Here is a 22,086-nt window from a genome sequence, read left to right as displayed (position 1 = left end):
AAAAGAGCGTACCAATTCTTAAAAGGCCGGCAACGCACTTGCGAGCCTTCTGGCATTGAGAGTGTCAATGGGCGGCGGTATCTCTTAACCTCTTCTAGCTCCTTCATTTGAGTTACTTGTTCTTATTGAAATTAATTCATAATATTATCAAAGATATAAATAATTAAATTGTAATTAGAATAAAATGTTAAATTAAGTAAATTATGTTAAGTGGTTGTTAATAATAATAGTTTATTAAAATATCATAATATCGCATATTATGTGCATTTGATTAAAAATATTGTGTTATATGTATTTTCAGTCTCCATAAAAGTGAATTAATTTTTCAATGATTTCAAATTATTTTTTGGTTTAATAAATGTAAATGAGAACCCAGAGTTTAAACTTAACTTTAAGAAGATGAAACTGTATAATGTACGAAGACAAGAAAATTATTGTCATGAACAGCTGATAGGTGAATGACTTTTATGAGTCAATGACCTTTAAGAGTCATTGACCTTAAGTTGCATATTTTATACTCCTATGCATTTTTGTTATATTTTTTACATTTATTAGTCTTTTGTTTGTGAAAATCGTGAATTTAGAGCTTAAATTATGTTAACATATCTTAATAATGTACAATAGGTTGTAAAATTGTTAATAATAAATGGTTTTTTATATACGCCTTTTTATCCTGATATCATCAATCAAAAAAATATTGGTGTGATTTTTGGGGAAATCCTTTACTCTTTGCTGGTCCGAGAAGTTGGACTGAAACACTACGCTAGCTAAAACCATATAATGTCTTAATAAACAGTTACTCTTTGATTCGTTACTGGACAAATTAGATCTTCCAGGAGATTGCCGAACTATTAAATGCTAGTTTGTGTATTTCTAAAATAAACTACGCCACCTCTTTGTAGCATTTGTAGCGACATCATACAATCTGCGTTTATAATCACTCTACCTCCTGTAGTAGCGATCTTTACAAAGATGAGTATCGCAGTACAAGCGCGATACCAATAAAGAATCAAAAAAAGCTATCCTAGTTTGTGTATTTCTAAAATAAACTACGCCACCTCTGTAGCATTTGTAGCGACATCATACAATCTGCGTTTATAATCACTCTACCTCCTGTTGTGGTAGCGATCTTTAGAATGATGAGTATCGCGCAGTACAAGCGCTATACCAATAAAGAATCAAAAATTACGACTATTACGCAACTTTATATTTATAGACCTAGTTTCCCTTATTACCTCGACGTCCTTCATTCCACAACTGAGCGTTATTAAGACAGTTTTTGACAGCCCTCTGGTATTGAGTATTAACATCAAGTAAGGCTTCTGCCCAAATTACATCTAAAAAAAAAACTGTTTTTAAATTACTTATCATAGTAGCATGATTTAAGCAGATAAAACCTACCACTACACGCACAACTCGTCGAGCGAGTATGCGTTTCTTGCCGGAGGATGTACAATTATTAAATTACCTACTTCTTTAATCAATTTAAAAAAAAATTGCAAATTAAGGGCATTAAAGACAAACAGAATGAGCCCAGAAGATTAAATTGTTGAACGGAAATGTAATTTCGTAATGAGAAATAAAGATTTTAAACATAAATGTTAAGAAGAACTAACAGAATTACCTTTTCTTGGTATATTGACAACACTATGACTTCATTAGACTGAGATATTCATCTTGATACTTAATTTTGTACATAATTATTGACGCGTAGTAAATAAGAATTATTTTATTGATTTGCACACAGTTGCAGTAATACAGAAATACTGTGCAATTAAAATTATAAAATAAAAAGGAGGGCAACAAGCGGCCTCTTTCGAGTGATATCTTCCAGGCAACTACTGTGATAAAATATTATGTAATTGCACATCTTGCGCTCAAACTACATCTAATATACAGGATGGCCAAAAAGTCGTGGATCAATCGCAAATAGATGAGGTCATCAGCTGCATAAAATTGTTCTACGGGAGGTCTCTAAGCTCAACCCCTGCAGAATTATAATTTATTTTGCGTTTTTATAAGAAAATTGACTTTTTTACTAATTCTCATTAGTAAATTCGAAAAAATCTACATCCTGTATCTTTTTCATAATATCCATTAGATTGGTACTGATGCGTCCTTGCGTTAGACAAACATACTATTTATAGTTGTTTATTGAGTGTATTGAAGATAATATTAAGTTATACGGTATCAAAATTTCTCAAATCATAACTTTTTGTTTACGTCGGAAACTGTGTACTGTGAAAAAAAAATACTCTCCCGAAAAGTGACCCTGTACTACAAGTTTTGGCGCATTTAATAGGGATTCTGAAAAGGTGTTACACATGGCCATGAGTGGCTCTAATATCTTTCTGTTGTTGCTCTAAGTCCCTAGTGGGGACTAGCGATAGGTGAATTTTGTCACGGCCATATTTCTGTTATAAATATTTTCTATTATTATATTCAAATAATACAAACATATCAAATCGTATATCGACATTACATGAGCAGATTATCAAGGTTTTAAACTGTAATCTAGGATAATCTTAATACTTATGTCTCACAAAATACAATTAAATACATCTTTTTGCTTTCCGTTGTTTCGCCAGCAGGGGAACCGAACCGTTAAAAACCGTTAAAATATTGTTTACCTACTGCAAAATTGCAGTAAACAATATTTTGGAGTATGCCTACCCAATTATAGTGCAAATTACATCACTGTCAAGGTATAATTTTTATGACAGTACAATAATACAAGATTGAACTTGTATGATATCCGAATCAAATGCGATTGTAATCTTAAATTGACACGTGAGTCATGCACCAGAGACATATTTGTACATAGTAAAAATTGTTCATCTTTAGCTGATGGTCGATATTTTTAGTTATAATTATTATAAAGCAGAAGAGTTGGGTAGAATGCGCTATCTTTATTGACTGTATTTGTGTTTTAATTTAAATGTTAAAGGATTATGAATTAACCATGATAAAACCGCGGTTGAAATATTCGATATGTCTAAAATTAAAATGTTTTTTAATACAGTTGCTCAAAAAGTGGCGTATTGCAGGGACGTATAGCGTTCGGGATGTGGGCTATTACACACTCGTGCTTTTTCTTTACCTTTTCCGAACTAGTGCGTTTTCTTTCCCAACTGTCAAGATAATGTCTATTAAAAAGAAAAAAACAACCACGAAGTTTTTACTAAAAAAAATCATAGAAGTTTTTATAATTCATGCAAATATTTCAAAAAAGAAGCTACTCATTTGTTTTAATATCAGATTTAATGATTTGATTCAATGAGTTTTAGGTTAGGTTTCATTTCATTTCATCTCATTAAATTTCATATCAATAAAAAAAATCTACTGAAGATTTGGCTGTATGGGCATAGTTCCCTTTGCCTACCCAGAATGGGTGAAGAAAAAAAAATCTCTGCTCATATTCTTTTACAGTTGGCGCCATTTTCCAAAAATGTTCTTTGCTAGTTTAGTTGTTTGTTATATTATATATTAAATACACATGAACAATCATACGAAATTAATAATAGTTTGTCTCAAACAGTAAATATGCAACCTAAAACTTCCCCAGTAAGTAAAAAAACTGTAATTTCGATGAATATGCGAATTATACCTTTTATAAGAAATAACTGATTAGTTAGTTGAGGTTATTGTGTTTTAATATTTTATTAAATTGCTTAATTTTTTCGCAACTGTATTAAAAATAGTCGTTCAGTACACGTGCGGAACCATCATTGCAACTTGTTCCGACTGTCAACCCTCACCTTCGGCTACGCCTCGGCTCGGGTAGACATTTGTCGGAACTCTTTGCAATGACAAGCTTTCCGCACTCGTAATGAAATATACTATTTGCGTTCAGGTCAAGCGCAGAGGAGAAAATGCTATTTATCTACAGTTTATTTATTTTTATATAATAGGGGGGCAAACGAGCCTGCGGTACCCTAAAAAGAGCAGTCATCGCAGCCCATAGGCACATGTTTTTAGCTGGTGAGTTGCCGGCCTTTGAGGCAGGAGTATACTCGAATTTTGAACATTTGGAGATCGTATCTCTCAGGGAAGACCCCCACCGGGAGTCGATTCCACAGTTCGCTAGTTTTTTTCCAGATATCTACCGAATTAACTTCTAAAATCTTTTTAAGGTGTTAGATTAGACATCAAAACAGTTCCAGTTTTTCGAAGTCGGTTAAAGTTTAGTCGGTTAAATTTTTCACTCTCCATTGCTACGACTCTGTCAAAATTAGTTATCGTATTATATCTATCTCTCACGCTTATTATAGACTCTTTAATATTGTGTGGATGTTTCAGTATTCGTCTAAAATAGTTCATAAGAAAAACATTTTTTTAACTTATGTTTAAGCTTAGTTGTTAAGTTAGGTATTCATTCAAAGGACTAATAACATTTATTAAATTCAAGTTCTTAGGAAAAAATCTACAGTCATAATCTATTATAAAGACATCGAAGGGACTATGTACTCATATTTGGTCGTAAAAACCGATAGTCGTAACAGCCGATGACGTTATTAAGTACATAATATGTACTTATTATTGAATGTGTGAAATACTCATGTATAAAATAAAACTACATTTTATTTATTTCACATGAAAATTCAATAAAAAGACATTACGTAAATATAATGTGTACGACATTAACAAAATCTGTTTTTTTTTATAAGGCGGTCTAATAGAATTCAGCCGGGACCTTTGATTTTGGTCAATATAACCGGTATGTTGTTCTAAACGATGTTGTCAGCAAATTTTTCAAGGCAGTTTTTGCCGCGCACCACCACTATGTGGAACCAGCTGCCCACTGAAGTATTTCCGAACCAATTCGACTTAGGGTCCTTCAAGAAAAGAGCGTACCAATTCTTAAAAGGCCGGTAACGCACTCGCGAGCCCTCTGGCATTGAGAGTGTCCATGGGCGGCGGTATCACTTAACATCAGGTGAGCCTCCTGCCCGTTTGCCCCGTTCTATATAAAAAAAAAACTACTAAAACGAATACAATTCTATTTTCGGGACAATAATACTGATCTCTATTAGTCTAGTTAAGCGCCTTACATTGTGACTACAGACAAATAAATTTTATTAGCGTAGGTCGCATCCTTAGCACGTGAATGTTTTTACGAATCAAAGCTTGGCGGTAATAAGATTATGGTGTTTATATAAGGCGTACAGAAGGGCCAGAATAGCAGTAGTATCGCGTCAGCCTCGGCGATCGTAAGTATTTTGTGAAGAATTTGTTTCTAATAGTAATAATTTCTAATACTCGTAGTTGTATAGCATTTTTATCTTCAAAGAAGGTTCTCAATTTTTGTCTTAAAGCCACCATTTAAATTTGCTGAAGTGACACCATAGATTGGGGTACGATAATGATACGCGTCTTGTCTTACGACGATAAAGGTATGAAAAATTGAGAACTTTCTCGTTATTCAAAGTTGGTTGAAACTTGGAATAAGGGGATCATTTCACTTAGTGAAAACCATTTATGTATTCAAAATCTTGGGATTGAGATCTTTTCTCTTGAAAGAGAATAGCTAGAATATCATCACTTTTAAGATTTCATTAAAATAAAAAAATAAAATTTATTATGGAACATAAGATACATGTACCACTTATTCCACGTCATTAAATTTGAATTTGTAGGCCGAGAGAAAAAGCCGGCGTAAAAAACTCTCGGTACTCTTTTAAAATAACAAATCATCAAACAACACTTATTTTAAAACAAATATCGCAAATTAATTAGAAGTAGCCTGTCTAGCACTAGTCCCAGGCCCTTTTATTAACTAGATAATCGTTGACTTTATAGTAAGCCTTTTTACACAGCTTTTCATTAATACATTTCTTAAATTTATTAAAAGGCAGAGATAAAAGACCCTCTGGGATTTTATTAAAGAAGAGTATCCCTTTACCCAAAAAAGAATTACATTCTAACTTTAGATAGTCTAGTACGGGGAATTTTAGATTATTATAATAGTTCCTGAATGTTTTGCGAAACAGTCAAGGCGAATAATCAAAATTTGACACGCCCGTTACATTATAATAATACAAAAAAATATCTAATAAAGTAAATCATTCTCGACTCCGCTTAAACACATATGCCGTTTAGGAGTTTAATAACGAACACATGTACAGAAGATTTATAAATATAGCTGCTGTTTTTTTCCTGTATAGATACATAACCTATCGTTAGCAGCGCCATCTGCCGGGCTGATTTGTGAATCTAAACCATCCACCCAAACGCATACAAAAAAAAGAATTCAAATCGGTCTAGCCGTTTATATATTTTATTTAATGTTTCTCGACATTCTCGTATTGCCATAGTCTGTAAAGATAATGTTTGTATTTCTGTAATATTTTTTTTAAAGTCGGTTAAATGAACTCTACGCATCCTTACTTGCTACCCTTACGCTAAACCAATTAGACGCACACTCTACTGTATATGACAACAGCTTTGTACGGTTTCCAGTCATCCATGTCACGTGCTTGGCTAATCTTGGAATTGGAGGGCAGACTTATTAATTAATGTAAGAATAGAATTATCTTAAGCTTTGACTTTGATGGCATTTAATGTTACTGGTATAATGATAATTAAGTTATCATTATCTTATATGATCGGATAATGATAACTTAATTATCAAGTCGAGAGATATATATACTCCTTTTAGGGTAAAAGCGTCCTCCATATTTTCCATTTCTCTTTGTCTTGAACAACATGCAAATCCAAATCTACGTTGAGTCTACACTGGATGAGCTTCCTCTTGCAATGGTCCGAGAGCTGGCACCAATTTTTGGGCAGGTATTTGAGGCAAGCTGAAAACTTGTCACATACCTCTCCTATTATATTCCAACACGGAATTGCAGACCTGGCTGGTGAGTAGCGGGGCTAAATCAACCCCTACATTTTTGAAAATATTAATTTTTTTTTCCCAAAAATATATTTGAGGCAATACGCAATTTATATATGTTGCAGTGTAATACTTAATAAATACGAAAAAAAATAAGCCAGACAATTTAATCGGGGCTTTAACATTACCAGACGCGTGCAAATATTTTTTCAAAAAATTATAAAAAATGTTTTTGAGGCAGCTTGAAATTTTAATGGAGTGTTATTTATAACTATAAAATAAAATTCCCAAAAAGACAGATCATTTCGGTAGGGCTTTCTACCTGCCAGGCGATCAAACAAATAATGGATGGGTACGGGCCTGTACTACTATAGACAAGCTGTAGTGTGAGAGAGAGCGCATATCGACAGCTGTCTTCGTTCTTGCTTGCCGCGTTACTATTGGCTCTAGCGAGGCCACGTGACTTACAATAACCCATGAGGTTTCTAGTTAGAATTTCGGAGTAAAAAAATATAAAATTTTCTGAATTTGTACTAAATACATTTTGCATAAAAGTGATTGTATTGATTTATGGACGTTAAAGGGAGATATTTTTGTGATTTATTTTTTATCTTAAAAAATTAGCCATTTTGCCAATTTTAATGCGAATTTAAACGTAATGAATTGTTAAATATTTCAGAATTCATACTGTTGCCCCTACATTCAAAACTAAAAATTGTTTCTCTGACATTATTGCAAGTCAAAATTTATACGGAAATTTAAAACCTTTTTCATCTTAAAATTAATAAGGGTTATGTATATAAAAAACCAATGATTAAAATATAAAATCGCAAAACTAGATTTATAAAAATATAATATTTCTTCAGTGTTTCAATTATTTATGCATAAAAAAATTTGAAATAAATTAAATTCGTTTCACGTCAGATATAAATTATCATTTTTCGTCTGTGGATCAGAATCTTCATCAGAACTACTTGAATCTTCGGATTCATCTGTATCAGATTCGGCAACCTCTTCATCATCTGCGAAAAGAAATAGATATTTATTTTTTTAATTAATCACAGAAATTTGAATGCAGCAGTTATTAAAAATAAACCATTTATTCTCACCTGTAGTATGATTTTCATCATCGTTATTTTTATTTTCCTCGTGAACAACAGCGTCGGATACTAATTGCGGCATACACTCTCCGTCAAACCAGTGAAAATCTAGCGTATCCTCATTAAGTGTCCATCCGTTTCTATTAGGTGTCAAAGAACTGGGGAATCGTAAATATGCATTTCTCCAAATGCTTATTATATATTGCGTTCTTAAAAGATGTTGTTTAAATTCAGATTTGCATGGAGGTAAAGTAGAGGGATCACAATTTTTTATTTTTTTTCTGAAAGGTTCATTTTCAGTGTCGGCTTTGTTAGTCGCACAAAATTTAAGAAATCGTGCTTCATTTATATTTGATGTATTTTTAAATCCATAAATTTCGCAAACGAATTGTCTAAGACTGGCAAAATTTCATCACGCGAACTGGTAACATGCGCAACTCCAAGATCTGCTAATGCTTCTTGATTATTTTTGTTTTTAATCAATATTTTGTATGGTCTTATCTTGCCTTTTTGAAAAAATGAAGGATTATAATCGCATCCTGTTAACGCATGAAAACCAGGTAAACTCGTACATATAGATGGTCCTAATTCAATATGTAGTTTGGATATATCGATGTACCTTTTAGAGTTCCCAGTACCATACTCCATACAAATATTAAGCTCATCGCTTTGGAGATGATCCATGTTTCCAAGCATGATTATCAGTACATCTGTGTCTGAAGTTTTCAGAAGAACATTTGTCTTCGCACTTGTTTCGATAACAACTTGTGTGATAACCATCTGAAAGGTTAGGAATCACTGGCAAAACAATATGATTATATATTAACCTATGATGTTTACGGATATTTAACACCTCCTGACTTTTTTTGAGAGTTTTCTCCACAAAAGCAATCACTTTAGCATCATTTTTTTTACAAATAACACAAACTAACTTTTCACTAGACATTTTCTAATTATTTGAGTTTTAAAACGTGTAATAATACCATTAGTAGAATAATACGACTGAAAGTAACGACTCCGAAATTCTAACTAAAAACCTCATGGGTTATTGTAAGTCACGTGGCCTCACTAAAGCCAATAGTAACGCGGCAAGCTAGAACGAAGACAGCTGTCGATATGCGCTCTCTCTCACACTACAGCCTGTCTATAGTAGTACAGGCCCGTACCCATCCGTTATTTGTTTGATCGCCTGGCAGGTAGAAAGCCCTACCGAAATGATCTGTCTTTTTGGGAATTTTATTTTATAGTTATAAATAACACTCCATTAAAATTTCAAGCTGCCTCAAAAACATTTTTTATAATTTTTTGAAAAAATATTTGCACGCGTCTGGTAATGTTAAAGCCCCGATTAAATTGTCTGGCTTATTTTTTTTCGTATTTATTAAGTATTACACTGCAACATATATAAATTGCGTATTGCCTCAAATATATTTTTGGGAAAAAAAAAAATAATATTTTCAAAAATGTAGGGGTTGATTTAGCCCCGCTACTCACCAGCCAGGTCTGCAATTCCGTGTTGGAATATAATAGGAGAGGTATGTGACAAGTTTTCAGCTTGCCTCAAATACCTGCCCAAAAATTGGTGCCACCTCTCCTACTACAATACAGGCGATGAATGATGATCTTGAAAACGTAGCCAACTGGAGTAAAGACTTTGGTCTTCAAATTAATCCTGCCAAGAGTCAAGTCATCATCATCGGAAGCCCTTTCTTTATTTCTAGAGTCAAATGGGCTCAGCTCCCTGGTGTTTACCTTGACGGTGTGGCCTTGGCCCTCAATAAGACTGTTAAAAACCTTGGGGTCTTTTCGTCGTTTTCCTGGGGTCATCACGTAAAGGAGATCAGCCGTAAACTTTACGCCGCTTCTTTTACTCTGAAACGTCTTTCTAATTTCCTTTCTATCCGCACTAAAACTATGTTAGCGCAGTCTCTTCTGCTTCCTATTCTCGATTATGCGGACTCATGCTCCTCTGATTTGAACGAAGAGCTACTTGACAAGATCGAACGCCTGCAGAATTTCTGCATACGGTTCATATTTGGTCTTAGGAAACATGACCATGTGTCTAAATTCCGCAGGCAGCTGGGGTGGCTACCTATTCGATTCATACGTCACGCTCATCTTCTTCAACTTCTATACTCAATTCTTTTCAATCCGAAAACCCCTTCTTATCTCAAAAATCACTTTAAATTCTTAGGTCCTTCTAACTATATGTTACGCTCTTCTAATAGATGTTTATTGGAAATTCCATCTCACACTTCATCCTTCTTAGGCAATTCATTCACGATCTCCGCCATTAAGTTGTGGAATACGCTGCCCGACTCCGTACGATTGGCTACCTCTCTATCATCTTTTAAAACTCTTCTGCATAAACATTTCTTAACCTTATCCTATCCTGATCAATCGTGACTTGTATAAATCTTATGTTTCCTTTTACAACACTATTTGCTGTCCATGTATTTGTAAGATTAGCTTTTAAGTTTTTAGTCTATTACTTTAGATTAAGGTACTATGTATATATGTATTTTTTTATATAACATTTGTTTCTGCACTTCTCGCACGAATCATGTTTCTTTTTTTTTTAGTTTTTTCTTTAACTAGGGTAGCCTGGAAGAGATCGCTTATTAGCGATAAGGCCGCCCGTTGCATCCCTTATAATTTTTTTTGTATTGTGTTTGATTTAGTGTTTTTTTGCAACGAAGTGTTAATAAATAAAATAAATAAATAAACATGCATCCTGAATTTCCCCGCTAGTTTCCCCGTCATCTGTCTATCTTTTCTTTTGTCATCCTATACATCTCTATCCAGTACGCCAGTCCATTTGGTTGTCTCAAGTGTCTCTTCGTTTCCCGCGCTCTAGATAAATGACCTATATATACATATACATGTTATGTCATATAAAAGTTTATATATAATATAACAATGTGTAGGTATATTTGTTACCTTACTTCATCCAGTTTTTACAATACTATTAACCTACATATAATAACATTGACAAATAGACAATTGAAACAAATTTAAAAAGTTTAGTGCAGTGTACCTTCAATGCTGGCATTCCCTCGCTGTATTATGATACATATTCGATGAGCGAGGAAAGCACCAGTTCTGAGGTACTATCTATCTCCGTTTTTAGTGAGCCTATCCTTCTACATCAATATTCCGTTTGCGCTCTATATATTATTTTAAATGCTTATGAAACGTTTGGTGCATTCAATTGTTTTTCTCTTAGATTGAATTGAAGTGAATTTGTGTGCAACAAATAAATTCAAAAGTTTTAAAAATTCTTTCACCATTACAATGCTACCGTGTCCCTGAGTAACATAGGTTATATTTATAACCACACATTATAAATATTTAAAAAATAAATGTTCGGGACTGCCACTAGTGGTATAATACTTTTAGTAAGTGGGAATAAACATAATGTCTGCATGGTGTGAAATGTTTAATGTTTAACAAGGCACATTCCATTGCGAAATAGCGAACTGTGGAATTGACTCCCGGTGGGGTCTTCCCAGAGAGATACGACCTTCAACTATTCTAAGTTAGAGTGTACTCCTCCCTCAAAGGCCGGCAACGCACCCACTAAAGATGGTGGTCCATGGGCTGCGTTGACTGCCCTTTATGGGCGTCCCGTTGGCAAGTTTTATATAAAAGATTATATAAAAAAAAATTGTCTATGGGTGTGATGTTATGTGAGTTAGATATAATATATAACTTTTGTTTCCACAGCATTCGTTTGCGGGGACGTTTGCTGCTTCTTCCCTCAAAATGGGGGATAAAAAGGATTTGGAAAATGTAAGTGATTATTTACCCGTAGATAGTTCCGAAACTAGAAATTAAATGGACGACGAATTATTTACATAAAGGTGAACATTTTGATTGTTTAACCTTGGATAGGAAAGTGTAGAAATAAAACTAAAATGATTAAAAAAAACATTCTGTGAAAGAACAGAATGCATAACATTGCTTCGTAAACATAAAAATACTACGTTCTAAGAAAAGCTCTAGCACCGAGTTAAATATTCCAGTGATATATTCTGATCGGCACAAAAATCTATGATTTTGGAAACTAAAATAAACAATACATTTATGGTTCGTATAATTCCAGGGGGATGGCTTGGCGGAGAAGATTCGTAAACCAATTAAATTACCAATGCTGCCAAAGAATCTTAATCTAGATGAGAAGAAGTATCTCATGGCTGTTGAGAGAGGGGACATCGCGAATGTTAGACGGTAAAATTTTAAAAATACTCTTATAAAACTTTAATAGAACTGTCAAGAGAGCCGAATAGTATCGACAAACTGGTATGGTAGGAAAGAGTTGTGGCAGGAAAAGTAGGATCTCCTACGCGTTGGTCTGACCAAATTAACACAATTATGGGTCTTAACATCCCTTACTCCCTACACCAGGGTAGGTAAGACCCAGGAGACAAGCTGAGGATAGAGCGGTAAGGAGGCGGCAACTCGACGTATCGTAATGCTCTTAGCATTTCAAGACAGGCACGACCTTCAGTAATGAAGACTAAGAAGGAGAAGAAGAATAAACTGTTAAACAAAGAACAAAAGATCTGTTATAAATACGATAGAAAAGGATAAATTAATTTAGGGCGATTATAAATTTGTGTTTTAGAATTAAGAAGCTGTTAGCGACTTATTATATAGTGTTAAACAATAAAATCTTCCAGAATGATCCAAAGAGCCCACCGAAAGAACCACATAGATTTAAATTGTGTGGATTCTCTCGGTCGCGGTGCTTTGACTCTCGCCATTGATGGAGACAACCTGGAGATGGTGGAGCTCCTTGTGGTGATGGGTGTACAGACCAAAGATGCCTTGCTCCAAGCAATTAACGCAGAGTTCGTTGAAGCTGTTGAATTGTTATTGGAGCATGAAGAGTTGATACACAAGCATCCAGCACCATATGTAAGTAGTTTGCTTTGCGCACCACAATGTAGAACGTGTAAGTATTTCCGAATCTACACCATTTAGTGTCCTTCAAGAAGCGAGCTTACCAACTATGTAGCAAATCCAGGAGGTGCTAGAGAAGGGACCAGTTAAAAGTTTAACCGACGAGCATACATGGTGAATGTCATGATAGAGAGAGGTATGTCAGGACCCTAGAAAGAGATATAATAATAATAATCCTTTATTTCTCCCATATAACATTTGAAACAAACAGTATGATTACAATTAAGAAAGTATTAAGAGACTGGTTTCCAAGCTGGTAAGAACCTGTGATATAGATAACCAGGCAGCCATTCCACAGCAAAGTCATACTGAGTCATAACAAAAAATAGTACATATATGAGTGGGAAACAAAATTTAAAGTTTCAAAAAAAGAAAAAACTAATCAAACCAGTCAAGATTCCTACAGAAATTTAGTTATATGGCTGTATGCGTGTGTGCGTCTGTGTGAGTTAGGGTGAGATCTATAGTGCGCACTTGGACTTTGCTCAGACTTTACTTACGAAAAACACTAAGGTTAAACTATGATTTAGTATATTTATAGACATTTTAACGGTGAGATTAAGCTAAGCTCAAGCTAAGACAGACATTGATGTTTCATTTCATGCAATACCTTCTTTATTATCCTTTAAAAAAGTAAAGAATGGTTATAGTTAAGTCTGAGCAAAGTCTAAGTGCGCTCTATAGATCTCACCCTTAGTGTGTGTGGCTGTGGGTGTGTGTAAGAGTGAGTGAGTATTTGTAGACCCGTGGTCTCTGCCTACCCTGGGAAAAAGTCGTGATAAAACTGTACTGATCTTTCTACATAGGCAAGTTTACAAGCTCAGCTTGGAAGAGAATTTGGAGTAACATACCAGTTACCACTTTCTGACCTACCTTTGGTGCAGTTTTAAGCAGACGCAATAGAGTGGCTGATCACTGACATATATTTTTTAGAGCTGGCAAACAGTGGATCCGACGACAGCCCTCTTCACACGTGACCTCACTCCACTTGTTTTAGCGGCACATAAGAACAACTACGAAATAATCAAAATCCTTCTCGACAGAGGTGCAACGTTACCAGATCCTCATGATATACGGTAACAGATTATATGTTAAAAAGAAACCATGTTTTCATTATTATATTAACTTTGGCCAAAAATATTCAAATAAGTTAAAATTAGTGTTAGTCTGAAGTGCTGAACAGTTGTATGTGGATAAGAAGTAGTACACAATAACAGTGTACAGTTCCTTTAATAGAGACTGTAAGTAGAGTTCGAGGTTCGACTTAAATTACTTTTTAGTTCCTAAGGCTAGATCGTAAATTGTGTCTGTACTAATTCTTAAAAGACCGGAATCGCACTGCCAGCTTTCTGGCTACTCCTTCTTCTTTTCTTTCTTCTTATATATACACATACATATGTATATGCCCATGGGTATCACTTAACATCAGGTCAGACCCGCCAGTTTGCCTCTTGTAACATAAAAAAAGTACTTTCCGTTACTTTTACTGATATTTTGTGTGTGTGACGTATGAGTGGTGACGCATCACATTTTATCTTTCGTTTTTATTTTTCTTCTCTTCAGAAGTATTTCTCATGCTTAAGTGACTTATGGGTTTCAGATGCGGCTGCGATGAATGTATAATAGATTCAACTGAAGATCCATTACGACACTCTCTCGCCCGTCTCAACGCGTACAAAGCCATGGCGTCCCCGTCTCTTATAGCTTTATCTTCTACCGACCCAATTTTGACTGCATTTGAACTGTCTTGGGAACTACGGAACTTGGCGTATGCTGAACAGGTAAGTTGTAAGATAGAGCTTTCTCAAATTTAAAAAAAAACTGTAAGAACCTAAAAAAATCTGTGGCGCTACAACTTTTTTAGACCATCTAATAGACTCATTGACTATCTAATAGGCAAGTAGTGCCTCACACATGCCCACACAAACATCGTGAGGATCGGCTTGCCTTAAACCCAAAAAGTCGACGGCGTATGTCAGGCACAGGAGGCTGATCACCTACTTGCCTATTAGATTGATAAACGATCATGAAACAGACACAAAAAAAAGGTAGCGCCACTGATTTATTTTATTTTTATAAAGATAATTACTAATTATTAATTAAAATGGTTATAAGGCCACTTGATTATTATAATTACTATTTTTAGGAATGTAAAGCAGAGTACCTTGAACTACGTTGTCAAGTGCAAAGGTTCGCTGTAGATCTCCTCAACCAGTCTCGAAGCTCTCAGGAGTTGGCCATCATCCTGAATCATGATCCCGAGGAGCCATTTGAAGAAGGAGACCATATGAAGTTGGCTAGATTGGAACTGGCTGTCGATTTTAAACAAAAGAATGTAAGTTTTAGTCAATTGTTTTACTAACATAAACTTAACAAAGTAATAATAAAAATAATTAATAATTAATAACAAGAAAATTTAAAAAAATTAAAAAGTTTGGTCCCTGTGGCAGTGTACCTTTAACGCTGGCAGCATTTCCTCGCTGTATTGCGATACTTATTCGTTGATCGAGGATATCAGCGCCTGGTACTATCTACCAGGCGCCAACTTAAATCTTTAATTAGTGCCTATGCACTTGAACCCCTCGGCCCAAAAGTCTTTACTCCAAAAGGAACAAAATCAAAGCTGGAGGAAAGACGTGAATAAATTTACACGCAATCCCAAATATTATATTCACTATTGTATTTTCCAGTTCGTAGCTCATCCAAAAATCCAGCAACTTCTAGCGTCTTTATGGTACGCGGGAGTTCCAGGATTCCGACGCAAGTCAAATATAGAGAAAATGTTCATCATTATGCGAGTAGCATTACTATTCCCGTACTACTGTCTACTGTATATGGTAGCACCGAATTGTGATACTGGGAAGCTGATGAGGAAGCCATTCATGAAGTTTTTGATACATGCATCAAGTTATTTGTTCTTTTTACGTGAGTATTTAATTTTAGCCGTAAAATTTGTAGTAGTTAAAAACCTGTCTTTATTGTATAATTTTTTCTCCTTCTTGTGATCCTAATACTTGGGATTGATTTGCTCAAGCTCAAACAATTTGTATGACTCAAAACTTGGCGATTAAAAAGAGTGGCGGAAAGTTTCTTGCCAGTTCTTCTTGCCCGCTCTACGTCCTTGGCGAAGAAGAACTTGCGAACTGGTAGTAAATGTAAATTTACAATTAATTTAACTTATTTTTTTGACGTTTATAAGTGTACTTGTTTATCTATATGAATAAAGATATTTTGAGTTTGAGTTTGACGTAGTCTTTGTTCAGTACCAATGCCAGCTAAATGTTAACTAATAATTATTTTATATCTAATCTGTTACATTATATATACATAAATAATTTTACGGTTGTAATATTATTGTATAACATATTATATTGTCTAAGTGCGTATTAAACCATCACTTGGTGAAGAAAGTCATCGCAGAAAACATGTCTTGTATCCAATAAGACGACGGCAAGTGTTCAAAGTTTTATCCATAGTATATTTAAAAAAAACATATTTCATTACAGTAATCTTGATATTGGTATCACAAAGAGCAGAAGTTCAAGTCGTTCAACTATTCGGGCCTGAGTGGATGGTGAAGAAGGTAGAAGAAGAACTGAAGAGACAGAGGGGGAATGGCCCCACTGTTTTGGAAATACTTGTTCTTGTATATGTGATTGGTAAATATTATTTTATGTATTTTAATTAGACATACATGGCCGGTATAATCACGCGTGAAAGTATTCTTATTATATATTTTTCCGACATTTTCACATCCAAAACAGAGAAAATATCTAATATTTTTTATAAAATTTTGGCAAATATTTTCTTTATGAGTACATTTAAATAAAATTGTATGTAAGGATGTAATTGTATCCATCCTCCATGGGAACCTTTCGTTTTAGAAACCTTACTGTGTTCATTATTTGCTATTTTTTTATTCCTTCGTAATTATGTAATTACATTGTATATTCTTCTTCTGCAATACAAATACTCTCCTAGGGAGTTGTGTGCTCCGATGTTGAGGGCTACTCGATTGTGAGGAAGTTGCATGGATCTGGTCTGGTGCCTTCTGAAGTTCTCATGTCATTTTCTATAACGTACTTTAATAAGTATCTGATTGTCCTTATGTTAACATGTGTGATATTTGAGTGCAAACGTAAAATATAGTATCAGATTGTTCTGATACCCACGATTGAAAGTAATTTTTCCCTCCTCAGGTTTCATTTGGGAAGAAACACAAGAGATGTACACCGAAGGCTTTCGCGCTTATCTCCGCAACATGTGGAACTTTATCGACTTCACCCGTAACACGTTATATGTGTCCGTTGCGTTGCTACGTTTTGTGGCTTATTTGCAGCAAAATGCTGAGATAAAACGCGATCCCAACACAAGATTTATACCAAGAGAGCAGTGGGATGATTTCGACCCGCAGTTGATTGCTGAGGGTTTATTTGCTGCTGCGAACGTGTTTAGGTAAGGGTTGCGTATTTAAGTAACAGTATAATAATAATAATAAAGCCTGTTTAATTTCCAATCATGACAAAAACAAATTATAATACACAGCTTCGATTATTTTAAATTTTTATACATGCTTTTTTTTCTTTTGCTTGCTTCTATATTCTAGCTTCCTTCAGTACCGTCGATCGGAACCCCTTCACGGGTAAAGGCCTTCTCCAACTTTTTCCTCTCCTGACTCTGTTTATGGCTCTCTTTCTCCATTCGTTTCCTGCTACCGCTTCTATGTCTTCTATCCGCCTTTTTTTTGGGCGACCTCTTCTCCTTCTTCCTCTTGGTTCTTTCCATGCAGTCTTTAAGGTCCATTATCGGTGTATGTTGCATAAATTACAGTATGCTTAGAACTAATTAGGATACGACGCTTCTATTATAATATAAGGAGGGAGCTTGTAGTTTATTGTTTATCAGCCGCTGTGAAAACCGCTGTGATAGTTCGAAAAGTGAGTTACAGAATCACAAGGCTGGCTCGCTATTGGACTATTAGTAATTTGTAAGAGTCGTTGGTGTTTCAATAACTTCGAACTAGGACAATTTATTTTTATTTATTTATTTGAACTCCCTTACTTCAAAATAAAAACTAATAACATAAATTATTCGGGATGTAACGGACGGCCTTATCGCTAACAAAGTATCTCTTCCAGGCAACCCTAGTAAGAAAAAATAAAATAACAATTATACAATTACCAAACTTAATATAAAAAAAATTCAAAATAATTACAAAACATACTGATAATGTGTTTTCTTTTGTTTCAGTGCGTTGAAACTGGTACATCTATTTTCTATAAACCCTCACCTGGGCCCACTTCAGATCTCGCTTGGGAGAATGGTCATCGACATCGTCAAGTTCTTCTTTATCTATAGTCTTGTGCTGTTCGCTTTTGCTTGCGGTAAGTTGTCTACGAAATAGTATTAGATTTTTAAAAGTGATTTGAGGTTGAATTGAACACGCTCTGGTATATTGCTATTAATGGAATAAGCAAGGCACCCATCGCTGGTTCTACCAAACAATAATTGTTTCCCCAATCAAACCCAGGTCTCTTGATTATAACACTTACAGAGGCCACTTAATAGAGCATTATTCTTAACCAGTGATATTAATATAATATAGTAAATAAATTCAATTTTTTATTCATACCAAAATGTGTATAAGAACATAATATATATGCACATTATAATACGGAATCTTTAATTAATAGACATAAGCGTACAATATTTAACTTACAATAGGTACGTAACTTTCATAAAAAAAAAAACTTCTGTATCTGTAATTTTGGCTAACTTATTTGCTTTGAAAAGTTTTAATTGTATGGAATAAATAAACAGGTCTGAATCAATTGCTTTGGTATTTCGCCGATTTGGAAAAGCAAAAATGTTACGCTTTACCCGGCGGTCTCCCGGATTGGGAACACGCGGGTGACTCTTGCACTAAATGGAGAAGTTTTGGAAAGTGAGTTCAGGGTCAGGTGTGGCTAGAATCGCTTGATATGTTTTGAAAGTAACCGTAAAATGCTATTTGATATAGGATGTCAATTATTTTAGCAATGTACATAAGTCGACAAGTATTTATAATCAATATGAAAACTAAAAATACTATTCAAAAATAATTTTCAAAGTTTACGCATACGTCTTTAGTTAGCACCTTAGCTCCAGCCTTGCGATTCCGTAACTCACTTTTCAAACTCACACAGCGGTTTTCACAGCGGCGGTCGCGCTCAAATCATAAACTACAAGGAGGGACCTTATCAGAATGCCATATCGTAAAATGACTGATTTGCGACTGATTTGTGCGCGACCGCCGCTTTGAAAACCGCTGTGTGAGTTCGAAAAGTGAGTTACAGAATCACAGGGCAGTATTGATCAGCGTGTATGTAAGGGTTCAAGCATTAGCTTTAAATAATAAAGTTAAATGTTATTTTCTATGAATCGAATGTAAATTTTTAAGAGAGTGCTTGCATCGGGCTATACTCTTGGGGCGTCACTCCGACGATTTAGGTAATCGCCACGCTTATAGCTAAGAAAGCCTGAGTATGCAAAATGTGCATGTACCTTGGCTCGTACAATGATGGAGCAATAGCTGAGCTCATCTCTCTTGCTAGCATCTCTCTAGCTCATATACTTTGTTTTAATACTTCTGTCCTAATTGAATTTATTATTTTTTGTTGTGCATTCATATCTACCATCTAAGAAATAATGAATGTAAGTGCGTGCTCCTATTTCACCATGCTGATAGAGGACAAATCTTTGTATTTAATTTATTTTATTATTATTTATTACTTAAGATGTCATGTGGAACACGGTGTAATGGTTGCAGCTCCTTACAAACGTTGTGTAAACAAAAACCTTCTCGATTAAAAAGAGTATCGGACAGTTTATTGCCAGTTCTTCTCTTCCGTTCTACGTCCTTGATTTAAGAACTGGCAGTAAATGTATAATTAGAAGCATCTATATATATTTTTTGACGTTCATAAGTTGTGTTATCTATATGAATAAATGGCTTTGACTTTAATAAAATTTTGGTTTATAACAATTAACAGTTCTTAACAATACGGTTGATCCGTAAAAGTTTCCTGTTATAAGATAATAAAAATAAAGACATTAATAAAAACTTCTTTCTTGAACGCCAAGCTTAATATTATTGACGTGACCCAGTTACCATGACAACTATTAGTTATGTCAATTCCAACAATACGTATCACGTTTCGGCTGATGTAGTTTTATTTAAAGTTTGAAAAAAGTTCAAAATCTTTAATCATGGGTGAAGAACAATTTGGTGTCCGTCATGTTATTGGTGCACCCATCTCAACTACGAGGCTTTCTGAGCAGGCCATCGTATGTATGCCTCCACGATCTGCCAAGTTCACCTTAGCAGAATGGAAGCTATCGAACGATATGCGAAGCCGAAATACAGAAGACCAGCAGCAGCTAGCAGACCGAATTTTAAAAGAAAGTGAAAGGATTCGAGATGAAACTGGTGAACGCGCGTCCATCATGAAAGCAACGTCTGATAGACGTATAGAAGAACGCCTTGGTGATGTAGAATTCAATAAAAAAGAACTACAGCTGCAGAGAAAAGAAATATGCCTCGAACTAGAAGCACTCAGTGTTTATAAGACCCGTCTCCAAGACTGCCTTGCATCACTTCAATCAAATGCTCTGACCATTTGCCGTAAGTGTTTAATGCTGCGTGATGGCCGTATTGGAATCGATCTGGTAGTTGATGAGGTTGAGCATGCTCTTCAACAGGAAATAACTACGATTCTAGGCGGTCAAAGTCTTTTGAAACGTGCTTTGGAACAATTGAACGAACAAATGAGGCGCCTTCGTGCTACCAGATATCTTCTAGACAGAGATCTGCAATACAAGCAAGCAGCTATTGATCTGGACAAAGGTTCTTTATCTTTGAAACCAACTGATCTATGCTTGTCTGTTTACGAAGGCTACGCTAACTTGGATCCAGCAAATATTTCAGCTGATGAGTATAACGCATATTCAGCTAAGAACGTGCAACAAGCTGCAAGAGAAGTAACCAGTGCTCGTCCCATACGTGTATTTATTGACGTATTACTAAAACAAGTGATTGATGATCTTTGGTGTTCCTTTAACAAATGCAATCACGAGTTTAACGAGCGCATTGAAGATACTAAGAGGACAAAGGCAAAACTGGAAGACATGCATAGAGAAACAACGCAGAAAATAGCTGATATGATGAATAATATTCTTCAACTGCAGAAGGCGTTGTGTGACAAGGAAGGGAATACCGCTTTGGCTCATACAAGACTTGGGAGAAGAGCTCAGCGTATAGGAGCCGAACTAGTTCGTGATCCACCAGGACAATCCTTGTACTACGAGTGTGAGATGTTACGACACAGCACTGAACAGCTCCAACAAATGCTGCATGAAGCGAACGCATCCTTGCGCTATTTACTGCAAACTCAGATACAATTAGAAGAAGATATAAATGTTAAGATGAATACTTTAAAAATCGATGAAGTTGATTGTATGACTCTACGTACAACTATGGATTATCATGCCTATTAATTTTGTTAATTTGACTCGCTGAAATCACGTAGATTGTGTTTAACTTAGGTACAGTTTTTTCAATGTTTTTAATTATTTACACGCTTTAGATAAAATTGCTTACAATTTGTGTGGAATAAATCGAGGTTACTCGTAATTCTTTATTCTTATTAAGAAAAGGGATGTTTGAATGCTTGGAATTTAATATATTTCTGAATTCTTGTTTGATATTTGATATTTGACGAAAGATTACAAGTTATCCTTAGAACAATAAGAAATAGCATTTTAGTGAAATGGTAAAAAAAAAAATGTTTTATATCGACATGAATACACAATAAATTTAGTTTTTTTCTTGTATTTAGATATGATGTGTACATATAATAAATACAAAGTATTTCGTGATACACTCGGACCACTACATTAAGCCGGGTCCACATTTGTAGCATGTTGACGTATCACGATCAGTCGTATCGTATCTAGTATTTGTATCATAAATATGGACGCTCATTTTGTCCATGTCGTATTTTTAAGGCGTATCTTGTAAAAAACGCGTCCATACTTATCAAATGCTGTATCATGTCAGTGTATCGGCTTTAACTTTACAAATATAGACGCTTCACTTTTCTTCCGATGTATCCTGATGCGCGTGTCTTTCAGTGCACCTTTCCC

General features: G+C 34.9%; 2 protein-coding genes and 1 long non-coding RNA gene across 4 annotated transcripts in view; 2 read left to right on the top strand and 1 right to left on the bottom strand.

Annotated features, from left to right (window-relative positions):
• The first annotated feature begins 5,169 nt into the window (after positions 1–5,169).
• Positions 5,170–22,086, top strand: part of LOC125056660 (transient-receptor-potential-like protein) — a 32,796-nt gene continuing 15,879 nt past the window's right edge. For both annotated transcript variants that reach the window (XM_047659904.1, XM_047659903.1), the window contains exons 1-12: positions 5,170–5,210; positions 11,665–11,730; positions 12,044–12,168; positions 12,621–12,858; positions 13,837–13,979; positions 14,504–14,684; positions 15,050–15,238; positions 15,594–15,828; positions 16,410–16,562; positions 17,103–17,358; positions 18,154–18,287; positions 18,724–18,847. In XM_047659904.1, the coding sequence (XP_047515860.1) occupies positions 11,704–11,730; positions 12,044–12,168; positions 12,621–12,858; positions 13,837–13,979; positions 14,504–14,684; positions 15,050–15,238; positions 15,594–15,828; positions 16,410–16,562; positions 17,103–17,358; positions 18,154–18,287; positions 18,724–18,847 (1,805 nt within the window). In that variant the 5' untranslated portion in view covers positions 5,170–5,210; positions 11,665–11,703. The remainder of the gene's footprint in view (positions 5,211–11,664; positions 11,731–12,043; positions 12,169–12,620; positions 12,859–13,836; positions 13,980–14,503; positions 14,685–15,049; positions 15,239–15,593; positions 15,829–16,409; positions 16,563–17,102; positions 17,359–18,153; positions 18,288–18,723; positions 18,848–22,086) is intronic.
• Positions 7,752–9,532, bottom strand: LOC125056667. The gene is made up of 3 exons (XR_007118085.1): positions 9,433–9,532; positions 7,948–8,096; positions 7,752–7,860 (listed from the first exon to the last, which is right to left on the bottom strand). It is a non-coding gene; the product is annotated as an uncharacterized LOC125056667 (long non-coding RNA).
• LOC125056662 (tektin-1) lies at positions 19,962–21,640 on the top strand. The gene has a single exon (XM_047659907.1). It carries the CDS (start codon positions 20,152–20,154, stop codon positions 21,436–21,438), a length of 1,287 nt encoding a protein of 428 aa, XP_047515863.1. The 5' UTR covers positions 19,962–20,151; the 3' UTR covers positions 21,439–21,640.

Source organism: Pieris napi, chromosome 15, assembly GCF_905475465.1.
Source record: "Pieris napi chromosome 15, ilPieNapi1.2, whole genome shotgun sequence".
Lineage (NCBI taxonomy): Eukaryota > Metazoa > Arthropoda > Insecta > Lepidoptera > Pieridae > Pieris > Pieris napi.
Note: the sequence above shows the minus strand (reverse complement) of the source record. Positions and strands in the feature narration are given on the sequence as shown.